We start from the raw sequence: 24641 nt of genomic DNA on the forward strand, positions 1-24641 counted from the left end.
TCAGTTACTGAGTTCCCAGAAGATAAGCTGAATCATCCTTACACAGCAGAAAGAGTTCATCTCTTTATCTATCTGGTCACCTTTCTGTGTGGCCCTGAGCCAGACTCACCTAAATTGCCCCAGGATTGGAGCAGTAGCTCCATCCCTTTACCCACAACGTAGGGCTTGCAAGCACCCACTATCTTCCTAGTCACTGAGGGACCTGCAGGAAGCTCAGGGAGAGGGCTCTCTGTTGGGACACCCTCCATCTGCACTCACACGCTGGTACCTTTTCTGAGTGAGGCCCTATGCGAGTCTCTGGGTACACAGATGAAGTAACCCTGCTCCTGCACTCAGGGGTCTTACAGTTGAGAGACAGGGAGGGAGACAGACAAACATAAGGGAAATTATATTAGACTGTGATCTGGGCTATGAGTGTGGAAGTTCCCAAGGGACGAGTGCTGGGGAAGGCTTCCCAAAAGAGATAATGCACAGATCAATCCCCAAAGCATAACTGGCGCTCAGAGAGATGAAGTGAAGGGGCATCCTGGCACAGGGAACAGAACTGGCAGAGATGGGCACCGTGTGACTCATTCAGAGAGTATCACCGTTCTAGGGTATAGAAGAGCTGGCTCTGCACTCTGAGCTCAGGCCCTGCTTCTCTCTCTACTCTGTGATAGTACGGATTCAGGAGTCACATGCCATTACTTCCACTGTGTGTTTTGTTTGTTAGAAGCAAGTCATTGAGTCCATCCCATGCTCCAGGGCTCAAGGAACTGCCCTCCTCCTCTTGAATGCGGGGAGCGTCCACCGAGTCCACAGTCCACCCAGTGGCCACAGATTATTTACAGACCCCCTACATGCATAACATTAGCACTCTTCCAAACACGCCCCACCAAAAGCCCCAAGCTATTACAGAATCAGCTCAGAGCCCAGACTCTGCATCTAAATCAGGTCCTGGTGTGCAGGAGGCTCCTGGGGCATATTTCCTTCCGTGGAGCTCCCTGAGTACAGTCACTATCTGAAGAACTGTGGGTTCAAGGGACAGGCTGTCTGTATCCCTTCCCCCTGCCCACACCCAACATATAATGGTGGGACAGGCGCAGCATGACCGTCACAGACATCCTTGTTCAAAGGGGCTGGGGATGGGAGTCACACAGGCATCTCCAGTCTGTACAGTTCTCAACACCAGCTGGGCAGATGCTGGAAGTTCTTTGATTAGGACACAAGCCAACTTCTGCCCGAACGTGATTCTCTGTGCTCTCGGTTCCACCCTTTGGACTCTTCATCCTGCTCTCCAAGTTGTCCTTTTGTTTCCATGAAATATAGTCTGTGTTTGCATCTGTGTGCTTTTTCAGTCTGCTTCTTGCCAGTAGAATTTGAGAGGAGGGGGTTCTAGAAGTCTCTTTTCATTTAGTACTATCTCTGATCCTTTCAGCCCAAGCTGGCACTATTTTGTCAATGCAATTCTTTTGAAAACTCTGTGTCCTCTGTGAATCTTATTGAGGCTTATTCCTTTAGCCAACTGGCAGACCCACACATGTCTTTGAGATAAACATGCTCTCCCCTGGGCTTCTGCTAAATGGCAACTTCAAGTTTCTTGGAAGTCCTACTGCTTCACCAGGTACTCCGAAGTACCGCTTTTTATCCCTTCGAGGACTTAACAAAGGATTTTATAGCCACCCCCTTGGCTTTATCTTGTGATTGTCTTTTCCTGGCATGGCCCCGCATTACATCTTTGCCTGGAAACCATTTGTTAATTTTAGCATCATTTGACATCTGGAGAGGCTGGGAATTTCAAAATCAGCAAATTCTCATTCCTTTTTATTTAATAGTCTATCTTCTGGCTTATTTCTCTTCTCTTACATTTTAGTATAAGCAGCGATAAGAAGCCAGGAGGCACCTTCAACATTCTGCCTGGGAATCTTAGCCAGACCATCCAGTTCCTCTGGCACATTTTCTATTTTCCATGTGACTGCATAAACTTCCTGCATAAATTTCCCTCCTCTCCAGCTCTATGCAATGCTGAGGGTATGGGTTCTTCTCTGACTTCCTGACACTTTTAAGGGTGTCCAATCTCTAAACCATTTTTTTCAGGATTTCCTTTCACCTATCATTCTGCCATCTCTATTCTAGGCTCAAAGCTCTGCTCGTGCTACTTTCCCAGTCCAGGCCCCTGACAACAGTGAACACATCCTATAAGTTTCCTGTCCTCAAAGAGTTGTAGCAGCAAGAGAGACAGATTAATAACCAAATAATGAACTAAAAAAATGTCAGATATGCGGTAACTGCTGTGAAGGAAATAAAACAGAGTGAAGGGATGGGGACTGGCTGAGAGACTTCTTTAGAATGTGTGACTTGGAAAAGCTTCTCTAAGGCACCAGATATTGGATGTATCAGGTAAGAGGTAAAGGCAAAAGGGGGCGTGCCTCTGTAGTATTTGAGAGAGGAACATTCTGGCAGAGGCCAGTGTAAAGGCCCTGAGGCCAGAGCACACTCGACTGTTCAGGCGCTGTGTAGAGGTCCAGGTGGCTGGAGCTCAGGTAGAGAGAACCTCAAAAGAAGTGAGGCTAGGAAAGGCGTAGCAGAGTCCTGCAGTAGGTGTGGCAGGAAGGGCATTCTTCGTGGCTGGTGCAGGAGCCACTGGACATAAACTCGCAGTCAGAAGACAAGGTGCAGATTTATCTTCCTCTGTAATCTTTTTTTCTGGACTTTGGCTCAGAGTGGGACAGATAACCCTGCCTGAGACAGGGGAGGCACCAGTGGCACCCAGACTAGGTGGAAGGAAGCAAAGAGAAGAGGAATTCTGTAGAGGGAGGCCTGGGGCTGTACCGGGCAGGAAGGACACTGGGCAGGCAGAAACCCCATTATTTACAAGGACAAACAGTTACAGTCTCTTGCAGGTGGCTGCAAGTTCTCAGAGGGCAAGGATCTTGTTTGGCTCTGCCCCTGTCCATTGTACACGGCAGGAACTTGGCACCTTATTCTTGAATGAGTGAGTGAGTGAGTAAAATTATCAGCGTTGGTGAGTTTCCTCCCACCAACTCAGCCTTGCAAGTATCCCTAACCACCTGACACTTGGGCCTTTTCAAAGCCCTGTGAGTTCTGAAGTGTCCATAGCAAGTCCTCTCGCCTGTAAATGCAAGCAAGCCCAGAGAGGGTGAGTGACACGCCCAGGCCACACTCACACAGCCAGTGAGAGCCCTCCCCACCCCTACCCAGGGTGACATTCTGCCCGCCCCGCGCCCCCGCCCCTCTCGCCTCTGCCAGGGGCCCCTCCCTCCTGAGGCTCTGGCCTTGGCCCAGGCTCTGGGACTGGCGGGGGCGGTCCCAACTCTCCGCCGCCCTGGGCCGGCCTCGGCCAGCCCCTGTCCCCCGACTGAGGCTCTCGGAGGTGCCATCTGGCCCGCGACTCCTGTGCCTCCCTACGCGCTTGGTGAGTTCCCCCCGAGCCCCGACCCTCCGAGGGAAGGAGGCTGTCTCAACTCGCGATTCCAGGGGTTCGGTGCTCAGGCCCCCCACGGGGCGCTCCTGGTGGACGCACGAGCTTCTCTGCGGGGACGCAGGGCCTGGCGCCCGGGTCCGGGATTTCCCCTGGGGCAGCCGAGTCTCCAGCCTAGCCAGGGGTCCTCAGGCTAGAGAACCAAGATGTGGGGTTTGGGCTCGCCGAGGATCCAGCCGGGTCGGGTGGGCTGGGCCCTTCACCCGCGCAGCCCTGTGGGGCGGGCGTAATCCGCCTGGTTTACAGCGGAGAAAACTGAGGATAGGAGAGAGAAAGGGACAAGCCGAAGGTGACAGGGCTGGTCCGTGGCGGAGGGGCGCTCTGTCTCCTGGGCTAAGTCCCTCACCCCATTCTCGGGAGTGGAAAGGATCCTCCCTGATTGGCCGAATCTGGGGGCCGGGCACATGGGCCTTTTGTGATTGGAGAGCTCCCCCCACCACAGTCCCTAGTGCACAGGAGCATTGACTTCCGGGCCCCAGCTTGACCCCAACAGGGTTCTTGGGGTCGCGCTATTTAGAGACCAACCACCACTTCCCCCGCACCTGTGCAGGTCCCTCATTTGTTAACTCCCTAGAAGAGGCCGGAATATCCCTTCGGTGCAGATGAAGACAGAATTTCACAAGTTCGCTCAGACGCTGAGTTAAGGGTGGTGAACTTCGGCTTCAGGTGACTATTTTCTCCCCACTCCCTTGCTTCTCAGTGACCTTGGGCAAGTTTCTCAAACTCTGACTCTTACTTTCTTTGGCTAAAATTGGGGTGGAGAGATAAATACTAATAGTACCGTCTCTGCTAATGTTGCTTCAGAATGACATGAGATTATGCACTTTGGACCTAGGAGACCCCCTGTGAATGTGGGCTGCTGTCTCTCCTAAGAGTATGAACGTTCAGGACAATGTTGGGAGACAATCCTGTGACGTCTCTTTTGGAGACAAGGAAATTGAGCCTTAAGAGATGAAAGTGATTCCTTAAGGCTGATCACAGGTCTGCAGGCTCAGGTGGTCTAGGCAGCCTGCACCATGGGCAGCACCTGTGCACAGAATAGTGGGAAAGACTGCAGATGAAACAGGACACCCCAGGGACCCCGCTGTGGGAGAGACACAGTACCCTCCCTGCCAGGTGCCTAATGGAGCAGACTGATTGCAGAACAGGAGTCAGGTTTGCTCTCCCCCACCTCCCCCCACCCCTCTGCGCCCGAGGCAGCTGGTGGAATGGGATGCCTTGTGGCTGTGCCCTGCAGTTTGGCTGAGCCTCTACTCCTTCCTAGAGCTGCATTCTTCTGCGGGTCCCAAGACCACAGCTTGAGAACAGGTGGCCCAGAGCTGTGCTCCGGCATAGTGCTGCCCAGCTTGGGCAGGGTCTGAGAGCTGGGTCCTGGTGAAGCAGGAGAGAGGTTCTTGTCTCATGGAGTCAAAGAATGAATCTCGAGGACAAAGGAGAGTGAGTAAAGAGAGTTTTGTTAAGCAAGGATACAGAAAAAACTCTCGGGCGTGCGAGGGGTCCCAACAGGGATGCCACTGAGGGCTTTTAGGGTTCGTTTTTTATTGAAGACTCTCTGTCTGCTATCTCTACTGATAGCACCATTGAATAAGGACTAGTGATTACACCTTTAATGACTTACTGCCTTTATAGGGCCTGGTAATTCTTTGTTGGTCACAGGTGACTTATAACAAGACCCTACCTCTGACACCTAGGGCAGAGTCATCTCGTTTGTTCCCTTATCTCTGGTTTTATTTCATCTCTGCATTTTTGGAATTTCTGTGAGCCTAATCCAGTAGCCCCTACCTACATCTCCTTACCTAGCCCGGCCTGTCCTTAATGAGACCCTTCAGATACATATCTGTGGGTCATAATACGTGGGGGATGATTGCCTACATGTATCTTGGTGGGGGTAGAGATAAAGGAAGTTTCCAAAGGAATTTTTATGTGTTAAAGTAGACTTACAGTGTCCTGGGAGTCAGGCTAAGATTGCCTTTTGCCCTTAGCAAAGTGTCAACGTCCAGGCAGTGAAGTCCCTAGGGGAATGTCACTCTGCCTGTTTCAAGGACTTGTCAATGAGCCAATGAGCTAAGGAAATTTCACTGGGGAGCCAGGTCTGAGCTGGGTGATTGGGGTAGGAGGCCTGGGAAGCCCTGATGGTCCTGCTGCCACCAGGGCAGCCCTAGAGTGTGCCCACACACTGCCGGGGGCAAGGGCGCTAGGTGCCAGCTCAGTAAGGAGGTAGAGGCTTGCAGGCTGCCCAGCAGCAGGCAGCAGCTCTACAGCCCTTTCCTGACTCCGCCCCCTTACGTTCCAGATCCTTCCTGCCAAAGGTCAAGCCTGGCTGAGGCCCCTCCCAGAGCACCTGTCCCTGCCACACTCAGCTTCCTTGGACTGTGACGACAGCCACCCCGGTGACTACCCTGACTCTGCCTCCCTGCTTCCAAAGGGGTCTTTTTTGTGCTGCTTTACTTTCCCACAGGTAATACATGCTCCGTAGAGAAAAAGCCAGAGCATTCTTGTAAAAAAAGATAATTACTGTCATCGAAAATCCCCCAAGCCCAGAACACTCTACCCAGTGACTTTTAACATTTCTGTAGGAATCTCCAAGGTTCTTGTGCTGAAAGCACACTAGCATACACACACAGCACTCTTAACAATCACAGTGGTTTGTTATCTGGTGGGGGTGTTCTGGCCTACATATTCCTGGTGGCGAAACAAAGTGTGTTGCCCACACTGGCTGCATGGCTTACACGGGGTGAATGTACCATAATTTTACAGTATTCATGCCCTTATCTGCTCACCCAAACATCATTTAGAACTGAAAATGCTGAGTCAGAAGAAAAGAACCATTTCTAGGATTTTGGTATTTATTGCCCAATTTTCCTCTAGAGAATTTGCAGCAATGTGTTATCCCATTAGTGCGCAGGGCAGTGTTCATTTTCCCATAAACCTAGACAACATCAGATATTTATGCCTGGTGAAGCAGGAGAGAGGTTCTTGTCTCATGGAGTCAAAGAATGAATCTCGAGGACAAAGGAGAGTGAGTAAAGAGATAGAGTTTTGTTATGCCTGGTGACTTCCAATTTATAGGAGAAAAACAAGTCCATTCTTTTATTATGCATTTATTTGATTAATTATAATTTCAACACTTTATTCATCTATTTGTGGTGGGCTTTCATTCTTTTGGCAAATTGCTTCAGATACAAGCAAAACCTTCCTGCATGAAAATTTATCACATGCTTCCTTTATATTTTTCCTTTACAGTCAAGTTTCTAAAGCCCAATACTCACCAGTTTTTTCTCATACTTTGATGATTTCTTCCTATATTTAATTTTTAAAATATTTATTTTAACCCAGTTGAACTGCATTTTGAAGTAAGATGTGAACTCTAGACCTTGATCTGTTTGTTTGTTTAAATTAGTTTTTAGAACAATTTAAGTTTACAGAATAGAGTACAAAGGGTTCCCACACACTCCCTCAGCCCCCATGCTCCTCCTCTGTCCTTCTGCACTTGTCAAAACCCATTGAGTATATAACACGAAGAGTGATGTGAACTGTGGACTTTAATTAAGAATATTGTATCAATATCCATGCATCAAGAGTAACAATATGCCACACCAATGCTAACGCAAGGTGTCACTAATACATTTGGGGCAGTGGAGGAGCATGGGGGCTGAGGTGATTGACTGGATTATTTGTTTTTTGGGTGTTGAGTTTGATAAGTTCTTCATAGATCTTGGATACCAGCCCTTTATCTGATATGTCAGTTGCAAATATCTTCTCCCATTCCATATGTTGTCTTTTAGTTTTGTTAACTGTCTGCTTTGCTGTGCAGAAGCTTTTTATCTTGAAAGGGGGGGATCAGAAGGGAGAATGAAGCATGAGAGACTATGGACTCTGAGAAACAAACTGAGGGCTTCAGAGGGGAGGGGGGTTGGGGAATGGGATAAGCTGGTGATGGGTAGTAAGGAGGGTACATACTGAATGGTGCACTGGGTGTTATACACAACTAATGAATCATCGAACTTTACATCAAAAACCAGGGATGTACTGTATGGTGACTAATATAATATAATATAATGAAAAAACATTAAAAAAAAAGAAAAAATGAACTTGTGGGACTTCATCAAGATAAAAAGCTTCTGCACAGCCAAGGAAACAGTCAGAAAAACTAAGAGGCAGCCCACGGAATGGGAGAATATATTTGCAAATGACCCTACAGATAAAGGACTGGTATCCAAGATCTACAAAGAACTTCTCAAACTCAATACACGAGAAACAAATAAACAAATCAAAAAATGGGCAGAAGATATGAACAGACACTTTTCCAATGAAGACATACAAATGGCTAACAGACACATGAAAAAATGTTCAAAATCATTAGCCATCAAGGAAATTCAAATCAAAACCACACTGAGATACCACCTTACGCCAGTTAGAATGGCAAAAATAGACGAGGCAAGAAACAACAATTGTTGGAGAGGATGTGGAGAAAGGGGATCCCTCCTACATTGTTGGTGGGAATGCAAGTTGGTACAGCACTCTGGAAAACAGTGTGGAGGTCCCTTAAAAAGTTAAAAATTGAGCTACCCTATGATCCAGCCATTGCACTACTGGGTATTTACCCCAAAGATACAGATGTAGTGAAGAGAAGGGCCATATGCACCCCAATGTTCATAGCAGCAATGTCCACAATAGCTAAATCATGGAAGGAGCCGAGATGCCCGTCAACAGATGACTGGATTAAGAAGTTGTGGTCCATATATACGATGGAATATTACTCAGCTATCAGAAAGAACGAGTTCTCAACATTTGCTACAACATGGACGGCACTGGAGGAGATAATGCTAAGTGAAATAAGTCAAGCAGAGAAAGACAACTATCATATGATTTCTCTCATCTATGGAACATAAGAACTAGGATGATCGGTAGGGGAAGAAAGGGATAAAGAAAGGGGGGGTAATCAGAAGGGGGAATGAAACATGAGAGATTATGGACTCTGAGAAACAAACTGAGGGCTTCAGAGGGGAGGGGGGTTGGGGAATGGGATAAGCTGGTGATGGGTAGTAAGGAGGGTACATACTGAATGGTGCACTGGGTGTTATACGCAACTAATGAATCATCGAACTTTACATCAGAAACCAGGGATGTACTGTATGGTGACTAATATAATATAATGAAAAAACATAAAAAAAAAAAGAAAAAATGAACTTGTGGGACTTCATCAAGATAAAAAGCTTCTGCACAGCCAAGGAAACAGTCAAAAAAACTAAGAGGCAGCCCATGGAATAGGAGAAGATACTTGCAAATGACACTACAGATAAAAAACTAGTATTCAAGATCTACAAAGAACTTCTCAATCTCAATACACGAGAAACAAATAATCAAGTCAAAAAATGGGCAGAAGATATGAACAGACACTTTTCCAATGAAGACATACAAATGGCTAACAGACACATGAAAAAATGTTCAAAATCATTAGCCATCAGGGAAATTCAAATCAAAATCACACTGAGATACCACCTTACGCCAGTTAGAATGGCAAAAATTGACAAGGCAAGAAACAACAATTGCTGGAGAGTATGTGGAGAAAGGGGATCCCTCCTACATTGTTGGTGGGAATGCAAGTTGGTACAGCCACTCTGGAAAACAGTGTGGAGGTCCCTTAAAGAGTTAAAAATTGAGCTACCCTATGATCCAGCAATTGCACTGCTGGGTATTTACCCCAAAGATACAGACATAGTGAAGAGAAGGGCCATATGCACCCCAATGTTCATAGCAGCATTGTCCACTATAGCTAAATTGTGGAAGGAGCCAAGATGCCCTTCGACAGATGACTGGATTAAGAAGATGTGGTCCATATATACAATGGAATATTACTCAGCAATCAGAAAGAATGATTACACAACTTTTGCAGCAACATGGACGGGACTGGAGGAGATTATGCTAAGTGAAATAAGTCAAGCAGAGAAAGACAATTATCATATGGTTTCACTCATTTATGGAACATAAGAAATACCAGGAAGATTGGTAGGAGAAGGAAGGGAAGAATGAAGCGGGGGTAAACAGAAGGGGGAATGAACCACGAGAGACTATGGATGCTGGGAAACAAACTGAGGGCTTTAGAGGGGAGGGGGATGGGGGACTGGAATAGGCCGGTGATGGGTATTAAGGAGGGCACGTATTGCATGGAGCACTGGGTGTTTCTTTCTCTGAGTGCTAATTACAGGGCTGTGCTTAGTTTGTGAAATTCATTGAACTACATACCTGTAATTTTGCACTTTTCTGTATGTATGAAGCATGTTAATACTTCAATAAAATTTTCCAAAGGACATGTATATTTTTACAAATGGATGATTTAAAGAAATATATCAAGTGCACAACAGGTGTTACAGATATGAGGATGGTGATGAACAACCAAATTTTAGAGACATTTGCACGACGTAATTACTCATTATTTCACATATCTTCCTTCTACTTGGCCAGCCCAGTGGCACCCCATTTCATTCCCCCTGATCCCACCTTCAGTCCTCAGGGCCCATCCACCCAGGCATTCCTTTCTGTGAGGCCCAGGTAAGCAGGCCCTCAGGCCCAGACGCCCTTGCTGCTTTCTAGCTCAGGGATATACGCCTGACTGCAGGCTGAAAGCCGTTTGAGGCACTTAGCATCTGAGAAAACGGAGGCTTGATGTAACCAGGTCATAGCACTGGTTAGTTACAGAAATATGCTCAAATACACCTCAGAGGACTTGACTGCCAGTGTTCCATGCCAGTTTGGAGGGTTTCAAGGAGGAATCCCAATTCTATAATCTCCGTTCGAATCACCCACTGTGGCATCTAAAATTCCTCCCTTGCAAAACCTTCTCCTCCCGTCCTTTCACAGTAGCGGCTCTCTGAGGAGGCCTGATGCTCAGGGAGCCCCAGAGGTGACCCCAAGTGGTTGAGGTGGGCGGGGGGGCAAGGTGCTGTGCAGCCGTCCACCTGGACTAGGGCTGGCTCCCTAAGGCCAGTGAGCCCTGTCTGACACTCCGGTCTTACTCCATCCTCAGATCCTTCTGACCCACCCCTTCTGCCATGAAGATCGCAGTGATTGGGCAGAGCTTGTTCGGCCAGGAAGTCTACCGCCACCTCAGGAAGGAGGGCCACGAGCTCGTGGGCGTGTTCACCGTCCCAGACAAGGATGGGAAGGCGGATCCCCTGGGTGAGTGGGTGACCCAGGACCAGGGAAAGGGGGTGCCCAGGCAGGCAGGTAGCAGAGGGCAGTAGGTAGGAGCGGAAATCTTGTGGTGGTCATGGGCAGCCTTGGCTGGAGGCAGCCCTCCATGGTCCACCTTGAATCCTGTTCAGGTGCCACCAGCTGCCCAGCTTTTCTGGAACAAAATAGAGACCCCTTCCCCAGCTGATCATGAGGTGGGGTTTGCGTCCTGGAGAAGGGCCAGGGAGAAGCCCAGTCTGCCCCCCGCCCCCGGGGTCCTGCTGTCTGACCATTCCAGGCTTCTCTGACCCCAGCACCAGGCTCCGAAAGGGCTGCCACCCTGCGGGAGACACCGCAGGTCAGTATTTCCAAATGTGAATGTGCAGGATATCCCTATCAGTGGGAGTGCCTGCTATGCAAAGTGCTGAGCCTTTCCCTGGGAGTTTCTATTCAAAAGGATGTGGTTGAGTCTGAGAATTTGCATTTCTAACAAGTTCCCAGGTGATGCTGATGCATCTGGCTCTAGGAGGAGCACAGTTTAAGGGTCATTAGCCTCTAGGCTGGGAGCCTCAGCAGCACTTCAGGATGCAAGCATCCTCTGCTCAAATGAACAGACCCTCCCAGGGACACTCAGGTCCTTCTCAGGCCAGACGGATGCAGGATTTAGAGCAGGGCTTAAAAACGGAAGGCCAGATTGAGAAAGGAGCCTTGTGGGGCTGGCCAAGCACAGGGGCTTGGCTCATAGGAATAATTAATCTACCTAGACTGAGAAGCACAGCTGACGCCTGGACCCAACTCCAGCACTACTGTGATGCTAACCAGCCCTCAGTCTCAGACTTGACGCCAGTGTGTCCCGTGACATAGCCTGACCTCACCGTAGCCTGAGCCCTGCCCTCAGCCACGAAGTGACCACAAATACTAGTCTCTGAGCCTAGACCCAGACAGAGCTTAGCTGGGACTTGACCCTGACCTTGGATGTCTTGCAGAAGTATTCCTCTGATCACAGTGTGAACAGCTTTTGCAAGCACAGTCCAGTCTGCTCGCTTTGCTCTCACCCTCCCTCAATACCCCTGAATGCAGTGCAGAGGCAGAGGGGGCTAGAGGGCAGCTCAGGTCCAATCAGAGGCCAGTCATCATGCTGGGTGTTTTAACAGAGAACCCAGTACAGGGATGTGTTTGTTAGGTGCTGAAGAGGGCAGGCAAAAGAGAACTCCACGCTGTCAGGGTAGTGACTGCAGATGGCAGCTGCCATCTCTCAGGCTGGGGTGGAGGGAAACTGTAACTCCTAAAACTTGGAAGCTTGGGGCTGTAATTCAGACCCGTGAGGACTGAGCATGCTGCTTATACGTGCTGGTAACTGGGCGGGGTGGGGTGTCTGCAAGCTGAGACCCGGACCTCGGACAGCAGACATAGTGGGAGAAAGGTGTACATTGCTGCTAATTCTGCAGATATTGGGAAAACAGCAAACTAATTCAGCTTCTACTCTGGGAAGACAGTGCTGCTTCTAGGGTGAAGAAGTGAGGCAGCAGGGTGGGGGACTCTCAGGACGGGAACCTGATAGAAAGGAGCGAGTCCCTGCTCCTTTGCCTTCTTTCCCCTTCTCCTCAGCCTCTTAGTCTCCCTCCAGCACCCTTTGTCAGCAGTGCTTGACAGGGAGCAGCTGATGAAACGGGAATGCAGTTTGCAGCGTCCTAGCTGCCATCCCAGAGAGCAGTAGAAGGGTGAAGGACAGTAACTTGGGGACAGCATGACGAGGCTGTGGGAGGGGTTGAGGAGAAGAGCTCAGTCTTCAGGGGCCAGACAGGAGTCTGGGCGAGGGGGAGCTTAGATGTCTTGGAGGTCAGAAGCAGTCTGCTCATGCAGAGCAGCCCCTGCAACTTCACCCTTGGCCAGTGCTATCCCCTTGGTGCTGCCCTTCTGTGCTGCCCAGTGGAGCCCCGCTATGCAGTGGGGAAGGACAGGAGGGATAGGCTGGGAGAGAAGATGCAGGAGTCACTTTACTGGGAAGGCAGCAGTGGCTGTGGGTGGGTGCATGCAGGGAGGGGCCGGTTTCTCAACCTGCTGTCCCACAGGCCTGGAAGCCGAGAAGGATGGAGTGCCGGTGTTCAAGTTCCCCCGCTGGCGGGTAAAAGGACAGGCTCTGCCTGATGTGGTGGCAAAATACCAGGCTTTGGGTGCTGAACTCAACGTCCTGCCCTTCTGCAGCCAGTTCATCCCCATGGAGGTCATCAGTGCCCCCCGCCATGGCTCCATCATCTACCACCCAAGTCTGCTCCCCCGCCACCGAGGGGCCTCAGCCATCAACTGGTGAGACAGGACAAAAACACCCCCATCTGCCCAGAAGTCATCCTCCCCTAGCCCAGAGCTTTGCTCTGGGGCCACAGAGCAGGCGTCATGCAGGGGCCTGTCTTGCACGCCAGATGGCATCCACACAGCTGACTGGTGAGATGTGATGAGTAATCAAGAGTGCCAGAGAGAACCCGGGACAGGCGTCATCAAGTGCTCTGCATTCCTGCAGTAAACTGTGAAGTGAGCACTTCAGTGTTCCCATCCTGCCGCAGCGTCACCGGGACAGAGCGGGTTAAGGTGCTCCCCCAAGGGTACCAGCCCAGGCCGTGCGGCCAGAGGCATGCTTTAACCCACACCCATTGCCAGTACACAGTAGCATCCCACTTGGAAAGGAACAGAGATGAAGTAAAGGGTCACCTGAACAACATAGTTTGACATGATAAGCGCTCAGGAGACAATAAATGGGATGATGTGACTGGTGGGTGGTGCAGTTTAGTTGGGTGGTCAGCAAGGGGAGACATCTGAGCTGGGAAAAGAGTGGGTTTGTAGTCAGACTGGGATTCAGGCTCCCTGACCTCTGGTTACATCTCTTCACTTCTCTGGGCCTCAGCTTCCTTATCTGTAAAAGGGTCGTATAATGCCTGTGACACCTGTTGGGGTATTATGTCACACCAGGCATATAGGGTTTTTACCACAACGCCTAGTATGTGGTTGGTGTCAGTAAATACCTTCTCTTTCCAGGTCTCACCAGAGCAGGTATCAGTCCTCTCGGGGTGGGACAGGAAGGAGGTTGTTGGAGGGTGACCAGGGGCCACAGGAGCTGCTCCCAATTTGCCCTTCTCCCTGGTCCTTCCTCCTGGACTCAGGCTTTCATACTTGTGCTCCCCAGGACCCTCATTCATGGAGACAAGAAAGGGGGGTTTACCATCTTCTGGGCAGATGACGGTCTGGACACTGGGGACCTTCTGCTCCAGAAGGAGTGTGAGATCCTCCCGGACGACACCGTGAGCACTCTGTACAACCGCTTCCTCTTCCCTGAAGGCATCAAAGGAATGGTAAGGGCTGGGAGCTGGCCATGCCACCTCCCTGTCTGGGCACCCTTTCTAGGCCCAGCCTGCCTCCACCTCCAGGCTGCTCCCTAGTTCCAGAATTCTGGAGGGAGAGAGCTCTCATTTCAGGGTCTCAAAGAGGCAGGATTAGGACATACGATGTATTGTGTTAGGCGAGACTCTTGCTTACCACTGACAGAACCCAATTCGAAAAGCTTTATCCAAAAACGGAATAGCTTTTGGCCCATTTAATACAGAAGACAAAAAGCAAGGGTGGTGTCAAGCATGGCTGAGTCCAGGGGCATAAGCCCTGTCACAGGGTTCTGTATCTCTGTCTTCCTACTGATTGTACTTTTCTGTTGATTAGTTTCATTTTCAGGTGGGCTGCCCTCAAGTGGAAGGAAAGGTAGTCACTGGTGGCTCAAGGCTTATACCTCTTGATTTCAAAGGAACAAAAACTCCTTTTCTCACAGAATTCATGCATGAAAAATCAGAGAAGCCCAACTGTAGTCATGCAAGCTGAGTTGTCTGCACGAGAGAGGGTTCTGTCATCAAAGCAAGACAGACAAAAAGGACTGAAGTCAGATGCAATTGTGGTTGGCACAGCAGGCAGGTCCCGTGAGGCCTGACCCTATAGGGATTGATGTGTCTGTGGGGCTATCGGTGGTGGAGCCAGAGGAGGCCAGCCAGGGTTGGCCAAAGGCAGTCACACTTAAACTTCCCATTGATACCAGCAACAGGCAGGAATCAGACAGGAGGTCAGGTCTAAGAGGAGAGCATTCCCCGTTTGGAGGTAGCAATAAGCATTGCAATGACCAAGAGTGTTCGCTGCTGCCCGTATGTCAGCCGTCCCCTTCTCTCTGCTTCTGCTTCTTGCCAGCCACCTTCTATTTTTCACGTTGTGTCGAACAAGATGCCTCTTGTATTCTCTCCCATGGAATCCACTTACTCACAGAAATAGTGAACAAAGTAGATTTGCTGGAGATTTGATGGGTTATCTGGCACAGCCCACAGGAAACAACTAAAAACATCCTTTCGGGCTACGCTTTCCAATATGGCAGCTGCTAGTCACATGCAGCTATTAAATTAATTAAATTGGATTTTAATTAAAAATTGAGTTCCTTAGTCCCACTAGCTACTTTTCAGGTCCCCAGGACAGGAACTACACATGGCCGATGGCCATTGTGTTGGACAGTTCGGACATAGAACATGTCCACCATTGCAGAGCATTCTGCAGGACAGTCCTGCTTTAGACATTCCTGACGCCCATCACTTCTTGGTTTGGGCGGCCTGGGACTCTCCCCCCAGGACCCCTTCAGGACGGGCCCAGGCTCCCTGCTCTCCTCTCCACTTCCCTGATTCCTTCTTCCACAACCTTCCCCTTTCTTCACCAGAGAAGCTGCTTGCTGCTTAATCTCAGACTTCCAAACACATCCTGGGGCTCAGGATCCATTCTCCTTAAAAGATGGGGACGGTTTTAGACAAAAACATGGGAATTTGTGTTTGTTACCCGTCTACAGGGCTTTGTAGTGTATATAGTCTCCTAAGATCTCAGAAGGCACAAGACGTTCTGTATAATCGTCTACAATTGTGTGTGGTAGAGAGGGCAGGGTTTTGTGCTCATCGTGACTGTACTAACTGTACTCGTTCTGATGATGGCTCCTTGGTGCCCGTTGTGTGCCAGGTGTGGGGCCAGGCAAGTCTGGTCAGTGTGGGACTGAGTCCAGGCTCATGGTGAACCCAGGGGTTGTAATGCTGGGGGTGCCCACTGGCCTTGTCTCCCCAGGTGCAGGCTGTGAGGCTGATCGCTGAGGGCAAAGCCCCCAGACTCCCTCAGCCTGAGGAAGGAGCCACCTATGAAGGCATTCAGAAGAAGGAAACAGCCAAGGTGAGTGCAGGGCCCTGCCCACCCTGAAGCTTGCCTGTGCATGGGCTGGGGTACAGAGGGTGTCCCAGGGAAGCTGGGGTTTAGGCTGAGTTGCCAAGCTGTAATTGCTTAAGGCCTGAAGAGAGAGCAGCCCAGGCAGGAGACACATGAGCAAAGCTCATATGGCACCTGGACAGACAGGAAACAGGGTGTGTTCTGGGTTCTTCTCTGTGCCCCTTAGGGAAGAATGGGCAGGCAGTGTCCCCAGGAAGAAGAGCTGGGGTGGGGTGGTGTATAAAAACTCAGCCACAGGGCCGGAAGTCTCTAAGATGGGGTATGAGAGGTAATTCAGTTTCTTGGAGCTATTGCAGCCTTGGGAGTATCGGGGGGGACCTGTGGGCTGTACCTGCGCTCAGGGCTTATGGGGTGCATAGGGATCTATGTGAGCCCTGCAGGTGAGGAGAATCTGTCAGGGGCGATGCAATGGGCCTGTACTCTGTGCTAGGGAGGTCGTGTAGGGCTTTGGCCATCTTAACAGAGTGCTATCTTCCCCAATCATCCTGAAGTTTGCACAACTAGTGGAAGGCTGGGGTCAGAGAGCACCCACAACTGGGGTACCAGGGAAAGGCCTCCCCAGGCCTCCGCCCAGTCAAGGGTCATCAGGGCACAGGTGGGATGGGAGGTGGCTGGGAGGTGGGGGGTTGGGGGAAGGTAGGAGAATGGCAGGGGATGACCAAGGAGTAGGGAAGAGACTGGTTGAGCACACATGTTTTGCCCCACAGATCAACTGGGAGCAGCCAGCAGAGGCCATTCATAACTGGATTCGAGGGAATGACAAGGTGCCGGGTGCCTGGACAGAGGCCTGTGGGCAGGTATGTTTGTGCATGGCTGGGATTGGGCTAGATGCACTGGTGTGCCCTGCTGGCTGTAAAACTATCAAAATATGTCTGAACTGGCTGGCAAATAGCACTGCCCTGACCCCCAACGCCACCCAAGTGCCCTCAGTCACCTCCGCCCCTCCCCCACGACCATGAGACCTGTCCACCGTCTAGTGGCTGAAGGGTAAAGGTCCAGCACAGCTCAAGGCTTCCAGGTCCCTGTAGCAACCCTGAGCTCAAGCTGTATAGCTTGTGAAATATTTTGACTCCCACTCTTGGGCTCACAGAGATCCCAAGTCCAGCTCTGACTTTGACTTGGCCCCAATGGGAAGGGGCAGCATGCTCAGGCCAGGGATTGGGCAGTGGGCATTCTTCAGATGCTAAAGATGGTGAGCCCTGGTGCTCACAGGCTCTCAAGAGGCCTTGGGACTTGTCGGCAGGACTGTGAGCGAAGACCTTCATCTGCTCCCCACAGAGGGCAGTCCTGTCCTCCACAAAGCCTCAGACAAACAAACCCCTGACTGCTGCCCAGCTGCCCAGACTCTGTCCAGGAGTCTCTCTCCTGCCCTCATCACCACAAGATTCTTTGCAAAGTGACCAGTGCTTGGTGGCGTCCCCAGGGCACTCTGTGATGCCTTGAATGGATTTTCTCCTGGTTGTCTGTCCACCTGAGGTCTGAGGCCAAGGGCCAATACATAGGGTCTAAGGAGCGTCCAGGGCTTGAGGGCTCTGTGAGGCCTCCTAGGCTCCTCCAGGTCTTGTTTGTGTCCCTGGAGGCAGAGTCCTTGGGGTTGCAGTTCTTATGTTGTGGCTGCCCTTGTCCCCTCCTTCATCCCCTTAGCCCTGCTCAGACTTGCCTGGGCTGCCAGCAGTGGGAGCCTCTTTCACCCACCATCTTCTGGTTTTCCTGTCCTCAACAGAAGCTGACATTCTTCAACTCAACGCTAAACACTGAGGGATTGGTGCCTGAGGGAGAAGATTTGCCCATCCTGGGGGCCCATCGTCCGGGGGTAGTCACCAAAGCGGGACTCATCCTTTTCGGGAATGATGACAGAATGGTAATGGTGCTGCTGTCAGTCACATGTCTGTACTGTAGGCTCCAGGGACTCAGACCTGGCAGTTAGACCCCAGGCTGCTCTGGAGAAAACGGGGGAAAGTGAAACTGCAGGCTCCAGGATTCCGGAAAACTCTATGCTTGTACTTCCCTATTCTAGGAAGGCTGGCCCCTTCCTTGCTGTTCCTGACCAGGCTCCTCAGCCAGATCTGGGTGCCCTGTGAGGGTACTGGAATCAGGGAGAGGCCCTGTCCGGGGGGCTCTGAACTTGGAGCCTCATTTTAGTCCAGCAGAGTGTCCAGGTGCCACTGGATGTGGTCACGGAATCACTGTGCCTCAGTTTCTTTCTTTCTGAACAGGGACGTCACAGTGAAGAACCCTTGGAGCCATGCTGGGCACACTGCATGCCCTGACTCATGTTAGCAGACTCTGCAACTCTGAGCGCCTTCTGTGTGCCTGGGCGCTACTTTAAAACGATTTATATCTAGTAAATTTGATTTTCCCAACAACTGTATGATATATGTATTATACTCATTTTATAGAAGAGAAAACTGAAGCAAAGAGGTGTAAATAACCCTCCTAACATCACCAAGTTAGTTTGTGGCACAGCTGGGATTCAAGTCCTAAGATTCTGGCTCCGAGGCCCACCTCTTGGCCACTAATACTTACTCTGTGCAATGGTTGGGCAGGTCTGAACCTTAAGATACTGGGGCAGAGAAGAAGGAGTACAGGCAGGGGTCTCCAAGCACTTTGGGGATTTCAACAAACCCTGTGGATGTTGAACCATTGGCTGCATCGGTGCGTGTAGGCCAGATGGAGTGTGGAGTAGCTTTGCTGGAGATTGGTGTGAACTTACTCTCAGTGCCCATCCTTCTGTGCCCTGCCATTGGAGGACCCAAGGCTGCCATCAGTGTCTGTGATTTACAGTGATCGGGTGTTTTAGGTATTCATGCCTGATACATGCTGTTGAAAGATGCTATCTGTCTTGGGTCAAGTTCCCTAGAAGCAACATCTGAGACGGGAGTTCTAGTGCATATGATTTATCGAGGAGTGCTCTTGGAAAATCCCATACAACCTAGGGCTAGGCCGAGGCAGAAGACAATGCTAAGCAAAGATATAAGGGTTCTGGAGTCTTCCAGCCTTTTTCTCATCCCGGGCTCTGCAGTGTGAATTGCCTCTGCTGATTATGCCCCTGCATGCTCACAGTCTTCAGTGTCTGCTGCCCCTGGGAAAGGGGATTGGCAATGAGGCATAGCCTCTGGGCCTCTCTGTGTGTGGCTGTGTTTATCCAGCAACAGCCATGTAGGAGGAAGATGCAGATGTAGGCTGCTAATGGCCCACCCATGCAGCAGCTGGAAGATAGGGACACCAACTGCACCTTCCATGATGTCCACAGGGAAAGTAAAGCAAAGGAAGCAGCCTTGGCAGAGACCCTTGGTTAAAGCATCTTTCAGGAACCTCTGTCTGGGTCTGGCTGGGCTCTAGCCCACAGAAGGCTCCAGAATATCTCCAAAAGGCGAAAGGGTGGAGATCAGGCAGGGAATCTGACTCCAGTTATGTTAGGGTGTATATAGAGTTGCCATTCTTATAAACCACTCTTGTCAAACACAGATGTCCTCGTCTGCTGCTCTTCCCACCTCTAGGCCCCATAGGACATCTGATGACCTTCACCAGATGTTTCCATGGGGCTTCTGGGAGCTGGTCTATCAGGCGATAGAGCTTTGTAGGGGGTAGGTGATCGGGAGAAGTGAGCTCTACCATTCCCTCTGTGTCCTTAGAATAACCAGCATGCCCACTCTGAACATCTCTCTTCCTCATTAATCTTGTGCCCTTTCTCGTGTTGGGGGTTGGAGATGAAGTGTGTGGCGTGCCCAACACAGTGCTCCATGTGGAATCGCTCTTCTCCCTGAGAGGAGGGCAACCTCAGGTGCTGTGAAGCCTTCTTTTTGCAGCTGCTGGTGAAGAACATCCAGCTGGAGGATGGCAAGATGATCCCAGCCTCCCACTTCTTCAAGGGAGCAGACAGCAATGCCCTTGAGCTGACTGAGGAAGAGCTGGTCATGGCAGAGGCTGTGAGGGTAAGAGACCCCTTCATGAATTGTGTCTGGTTGGGCAGGGTGTGCATTGCACATGTGTTTTTTGACTCACACTCCCCGGAGTTGGGTGTGTATACTCTCTGTGGATATATGTGCTGACCCCAGGCACAATGCTGGTTCTATCCTGTCTTGGGGCTTTCTGATGTCCCCTTGCTCTCTTCCTCTGTCACTGGGGCACTGGGATTTGGCTGGCTGGATCTGACTTTCCTAAGGAGTCCTTGTCCATGGTGGACAAATGAAGCAAGAAGCCCCTGGAATAGATGACAAAGGCAGGTAGATGCCAAGTCCATGGTCCTTTGATGAGAATGTGTGCACTGTAACCTTCCAGAAAAGCTCCCTAAGAGGGAGTCTCTTGCACTGTGACCAGCACGGGCATCATAGTCAGGCAGACTTGGACTCTAATCCAGCTGCCCTGCATGATGCCAGAGAGCACTTCCCTCCCTAAGACTCAGTCCCTTCCACCACAAGTCAAATCAGTGGTCACCTTCCAGAGTTGTTCCTGGTCCTTCTTGCTCCCCCCACTCATCTCTGTCTTCTTGGGAGGCATGGTATTGATGGCACTTAGCTTTATTGAATGGAAGGCATTAGATGAATTTTCACTCATTCACTCATTCAGTCATGTACTCAGTGACTTATTTAGGAAATACATATGAGCTCCTATCAAATGCCAGGTGCTAAGTCAGACACTAGGAATATAATAAGCAATGTCCCTGTTGTCATGACGCGTCCCTTTCCATGGGGGAAAAGAGCCAACGAACAGCCAAACACGAACAAGATAATTTCAGACAAAGAGAAGTGCCATGAGCGAAACAACAGGGTGATGGAAACAAGGTCCTTGGAGGCTGGAGGATGACTTTAGAATGGATAATCAAGGCAGGCTCCCTTGGGCAGGAGGAGGGGAGGTTTGCCCTGAGAGCTGAGTGGAGAGAGTTCTGGGGGAGGGAGGGCTGTGGTGGGTGATGGCGGACCAGTTGGCAGCCACAGTGGTGACTGTGGGTGTTGATGACAAGTGCAGGGGACAGGACTCAGGAAGGGAGGGACACGAGGAGCTGGTGCTGCTCCAGAGGGCACTCAGCACTTCCTCAGTAGAAAGCTGAACATTCTGAATGTCTGTTAAAGAAAAAGGAGGAAAAAAAAAGCCTATTCATTCAAAACTATCTTGGAGCCACTGCTCTGGCCCCAGCCCTGTGCCTGCTGGGGTTCCAGGGCCAGCTGACCTTCTCTAGAGCTTCCAGCTGAGTGGCACTCAGGATGGACTAAGGTTGTGTGTTAAACCTGAGTCAAAAGCTGCTGCAACTGTGTCTTTCATCTGTGCACTGAGAAGAACAAACCCCACGCCCGTGGGTGCTGTGCGTGGTAGAGGAGAGAACATATATGGAGAGGGTCCATTCAGCAGCACCTACGAGGACCTCAGTAATTGTTGGCAGGGAACCTAATGGTCATCAGAAGAGGCACATTCTTGCGGAGTGTGTACCCGTGTCATGTTCTAAACACTTCAGGAATGGTAGTGTGTTTAATTACTGTAACAACTCCATGAAGTGGGAGCTATTCTTACCTTCATTTCCCAGCCCAGGAGCTGAGGCCTGAGGCCGGGTCACAGCAGATGCGTGCAGGCCTGGGCTTGCAGCCCAGCTGGTGGGTCTGGAATCCTGGCCTCCGCTGCTGTGCTGCTTGCCACATGGCCTCTGTCATCCTTAGCATTGTTATGAGGATACCTGTTGGTCACAGCTGGGCTGGCCCTTTCAGAATGCTTGGTGTGGAGGCAACTGGGGTGAAGAGGAGATGGCCGGGGAGGAGAGGCCAGTGTGGGGCAGTTGTGGCTCCGGTCTTGATGGAGAGAGCCCATCCTGGTGGCCACAGCAGGGGTCAGCTCTGTTTTCCGTTCAGCAGATCTCACCAAGTGCACACTGTAGACTGGGGCAGGCTACGGGAAACAAGCCCAGCCTCACACCCTCCCGAGCCAAGGCTGTGCAGAACACTGCAGGTGGCACAAACGCCGCATTTGCTGAGCTCCTTCTGTACACCAAATGCTCTGCCTGCCTCAAGCAAGACATGCCCCACAGCAGTTATCAGCCCCTTGCACAGATGAAGAAATAGGCGCTGAGAGGCTGTCTGCATCTCCATGGCTTGTCAGGAGCCAAGCTGGGGTCTGAACAAGGCAGTATGGCTTTGGGGTGCACTGCCTCTCAGACATTCCTACGCATCTGACAAGGGTCAATGCATCAGTAGGCAGCAGAGGGTGGTATTCCCATACACCAACAGGTGACCCATGGCCCCAGGCCGCTGGAGTCTGAAGAGGGTAACCCTGCCAGCAGAGCAGTCAGTGAAGATTTCAGGGAAGAAGTGACACAGCAGTTGCCCTAGAGGATGCCCAGGTTTTAAACATGAGCTGGGGTTCAGAGAAGGGCATCACTGCTGGGCAAAGGCCCAGGCGGAGGCCCGAGGGCAGGCAGTAGTCAAGTAGGGATAGGGAGTGGCCCAGCATGGCTGCTGATGGTCACACTGAGGATGGGAAAGGCAAATCACAACACCTTCCCAAGACTGAAAGAGAGAGCCAAGGAGAGGTTGGGTTAAGGGTGCCAGGGGGCTGGTCCTAACTGGATCTGTCCACCTCCATCTGGGCCAGTGACCAGCCAGGCCTGAAGTTCAGACAAAGTGTGAGGCATCTTCTCCTGTCCTGAGAAGCCCAACTGGGAACCCAGCCAGAGAACAGCCGCCCCATCCTGATCCACTGGATGGTCTTAGAATTCTGGATGTGTTGCCCACTGGCACTGCCCTGTCCATGCTCATCCATGGGGCTGGCTCCTAGGCACTGCTGCCCTCTGCAGACCCCGGGACAGAGGGGCACAGAACCAGCTATCAGTGAGGACAAGACCCAGGCCTCCTGAGCCCCATCAGTGTGCCTCATTTTTACCCTCAGAACCACCCCCGCACTTTGCTTTCCCTTCCACGCTGCAACACCAGTGTCACTCTGAGGACCTCACTTGGGTGACAGCACCCAGGTGAGGCTGGGTGTGAAGTGGGCTTGGGACTAGCTGGTCCACAGCCACACCCTGAGCTCCATACGTCTGGTCTTCCTGCTGCCCCTGAACTGGTATAGGGATCCCAAAGAAGTTGGGGTCAAGGTGAGGTGGGCAGGAGGAGAGTAGCTGAGCTCCTTGGGCTTCTACTTCCCAAGGAGGCAGTCACTCCATTAACATCAGGCTCCTGAGAACAGCAGCACCTTGGAGTGGACAGAGAGCCCAGCCTGGCAATAGGTGGTCCGAATGTATATCAGGGTCTGTTCTCACCTTGAAGGTGCCTGCTCCCAGCTCCCCTGGGAGCCCTTTCTCATTGCATCTGTTTTTTAGAGTGCCTGGAAACGGATTCTCCCCAGTGTCCTGGAGGTGGAAGACTCCACTGATTTCTTCAAATCAGGGGCTGCTTCAGTGGATGTTGTGAGGTAAGGCCAGGAGTGGAGGGGTCCAGTCCCAGGTGTCTGTGGCTGTGTCACAAACCACACTAAAACTGAGTGGCAGGAAACAACCACCATTTGTTATGTCTATGATCATTCAGATCAGGGATCCAGAAAGGACCCATGTGTGTAGGCCTTGGGGATTCATGTCAAATGGTGGTGGGTCAGTGGACTGGCAGGATCTAGAAGAGCCGGGCAGGGGTATGCTCCTCCAAGGTGACTTCTCACTGCTGTGTCTGGCCGTTGGGCCCGAAGGGCTGGCATCTGCTGAGGTAGCAACGCTGACCAGGCACCTATGTGTTGCAGCCCCCGAGTGGCCGCTCTGGGATTTGGTGGCATCGTAGGTGGTGGCTTATGGCTCTGAGTGTGCTGGTGCCAGCAAACAACGCAGATGCAGACCAAGCCTGGAAGGTCACATGGCATCACTGCCCCTGACCTGATTGTTCTCAGTGGTCATAAGCCTGCCCAGATTCAATGGCGAGAGACCCAGCCCTCAATGGGAGGAGGATCAACAATGTGCAGCTCCATTTTAAAACTGCCACAAGCTCCAGCATCCCCAGTGAAAGCCAAGGTTTGTGGGGAAAAAGAATGGGCAGCTAGGGATCACCGTAGACTAGGTTACCCATTCTTCAACTTCAGATGAATCGTCCTGCTTTCCATTTAGCAGTGGTAAATTCCAATTCGTATAAAGGGAAGGATGTGGGGTGTAGTAGAACATCTTTGCTTGCAAGCAACCATGGCTTAGTTCAGTCTGGTTTCAACAGAAAAGAACCAACAGTCAAAAGGACCATGGTAGCTTTCTTTAGGCATGGCTGTTTATTCCAAAGACTCAAATTATGTCATTAACATGGCCACTTCTTCATTTTGGGGCAGGATTTCTCTTTGTAGTGACAAGATGTCTGCACAGTAGCTCTGTTCTAATTTCTTGTGTTATCAGCATTTCCAGTCAAAAGGTGGTTCTTCTCTGGCAGTCTCTTTTTTATTTAATAATAATATTTTTTTATTATATTATGTTAGTCACCATACAGTACATCCCTGGTTTCTGATGTAAAGTTCCATGATTCATTACTTGCGTATAACACCCAGTGCACCATGCAATACGTGCCCTCCTTACTACCCATCACCGGCCTATCCCATTTCCCCACCCCCGAAGCCCTCAGTTTGTTTCCCAGAGTCCATAGTCTCTCATGCTTCATTCCCCCTTCTGATTACCCCCCTTTCTTCTTCCCTTTCTTCTCCTACCGATCTTCCTAGTTCTTATGTTCCATAAATGAGTGAAACCATATAATTGTCTTTCTCT

The 24641-nt window shown here is 50.8% G+C and overlaps 1 protein-coding gene across 1 annotated transcript in view; it reads left to right on the forward strand.

The window, feature by feature from the left end:
• The first annotated feature begins 3145 nt into the window (after positions 1 to 3145).
• Positions 3146 to 24641, forward strand: part of ALDH1L1 (aldehyde dehydrogenase 1 family member L1) — a 108434-nt gene continuing 86938 nt past the window's right edge. Inside the window, exons 1-11 of the mRNA XM_026501517.4 lie at positions 3146 to 3415; positions 4032 to 4147; positions 5775 to 5939; positions 10509 to 10660; positions 12727 to 12961; positions 13833 to 13998; positions 15779 to 15880; positions 16642 to 16731; positions 17658 to 17795; positions 19744 to 19869; positions 23238 to 23329. Of these exons, the coding sequence (XP_026357302.2) occupies positions 10534 to 10660; positions 12727 to 12961; positions 13833 to 13998; positions 15779 to 15880; positions 16642 to 16731; positions 17658 to 17795; positions 19744 to 19869; positions 23238 to 23329 (1076 nt within the window). The 5' untranslated portion in view covers positions 3146 to 3415; positions 4032 to 4147; positions 5775 to 5939; positions 10509 to 10533. The remainder of the gene's footprint in view (positions 3416 to 4031; positions 4148 to 5774; positions 5940 to 10508; positions 10661 to 12726; positions 12962 to 13832; positions 13999 to 15778; positions 15881 to 16641; positions 16732 to 17657; positions 17796 to 19743; positions 19870 to 23237; positions 23330 to 24641) is intronic.

Source organism: Ursus arctos, unplaced genomic scaffold, assembly GCF_023065955.2.
Source record: "Ursus arctos isolate Adak ecotype North America unplaced genomic scaffold, UrsArc2.0 scaffold_14, whole genome shotgun sequence".
NCBI classification, from domain to species: Eukaryota; Metazoa; Chordata; class Mammalia; order Carnivora; family Ursidae; genus Ursus; species Ursus arctos.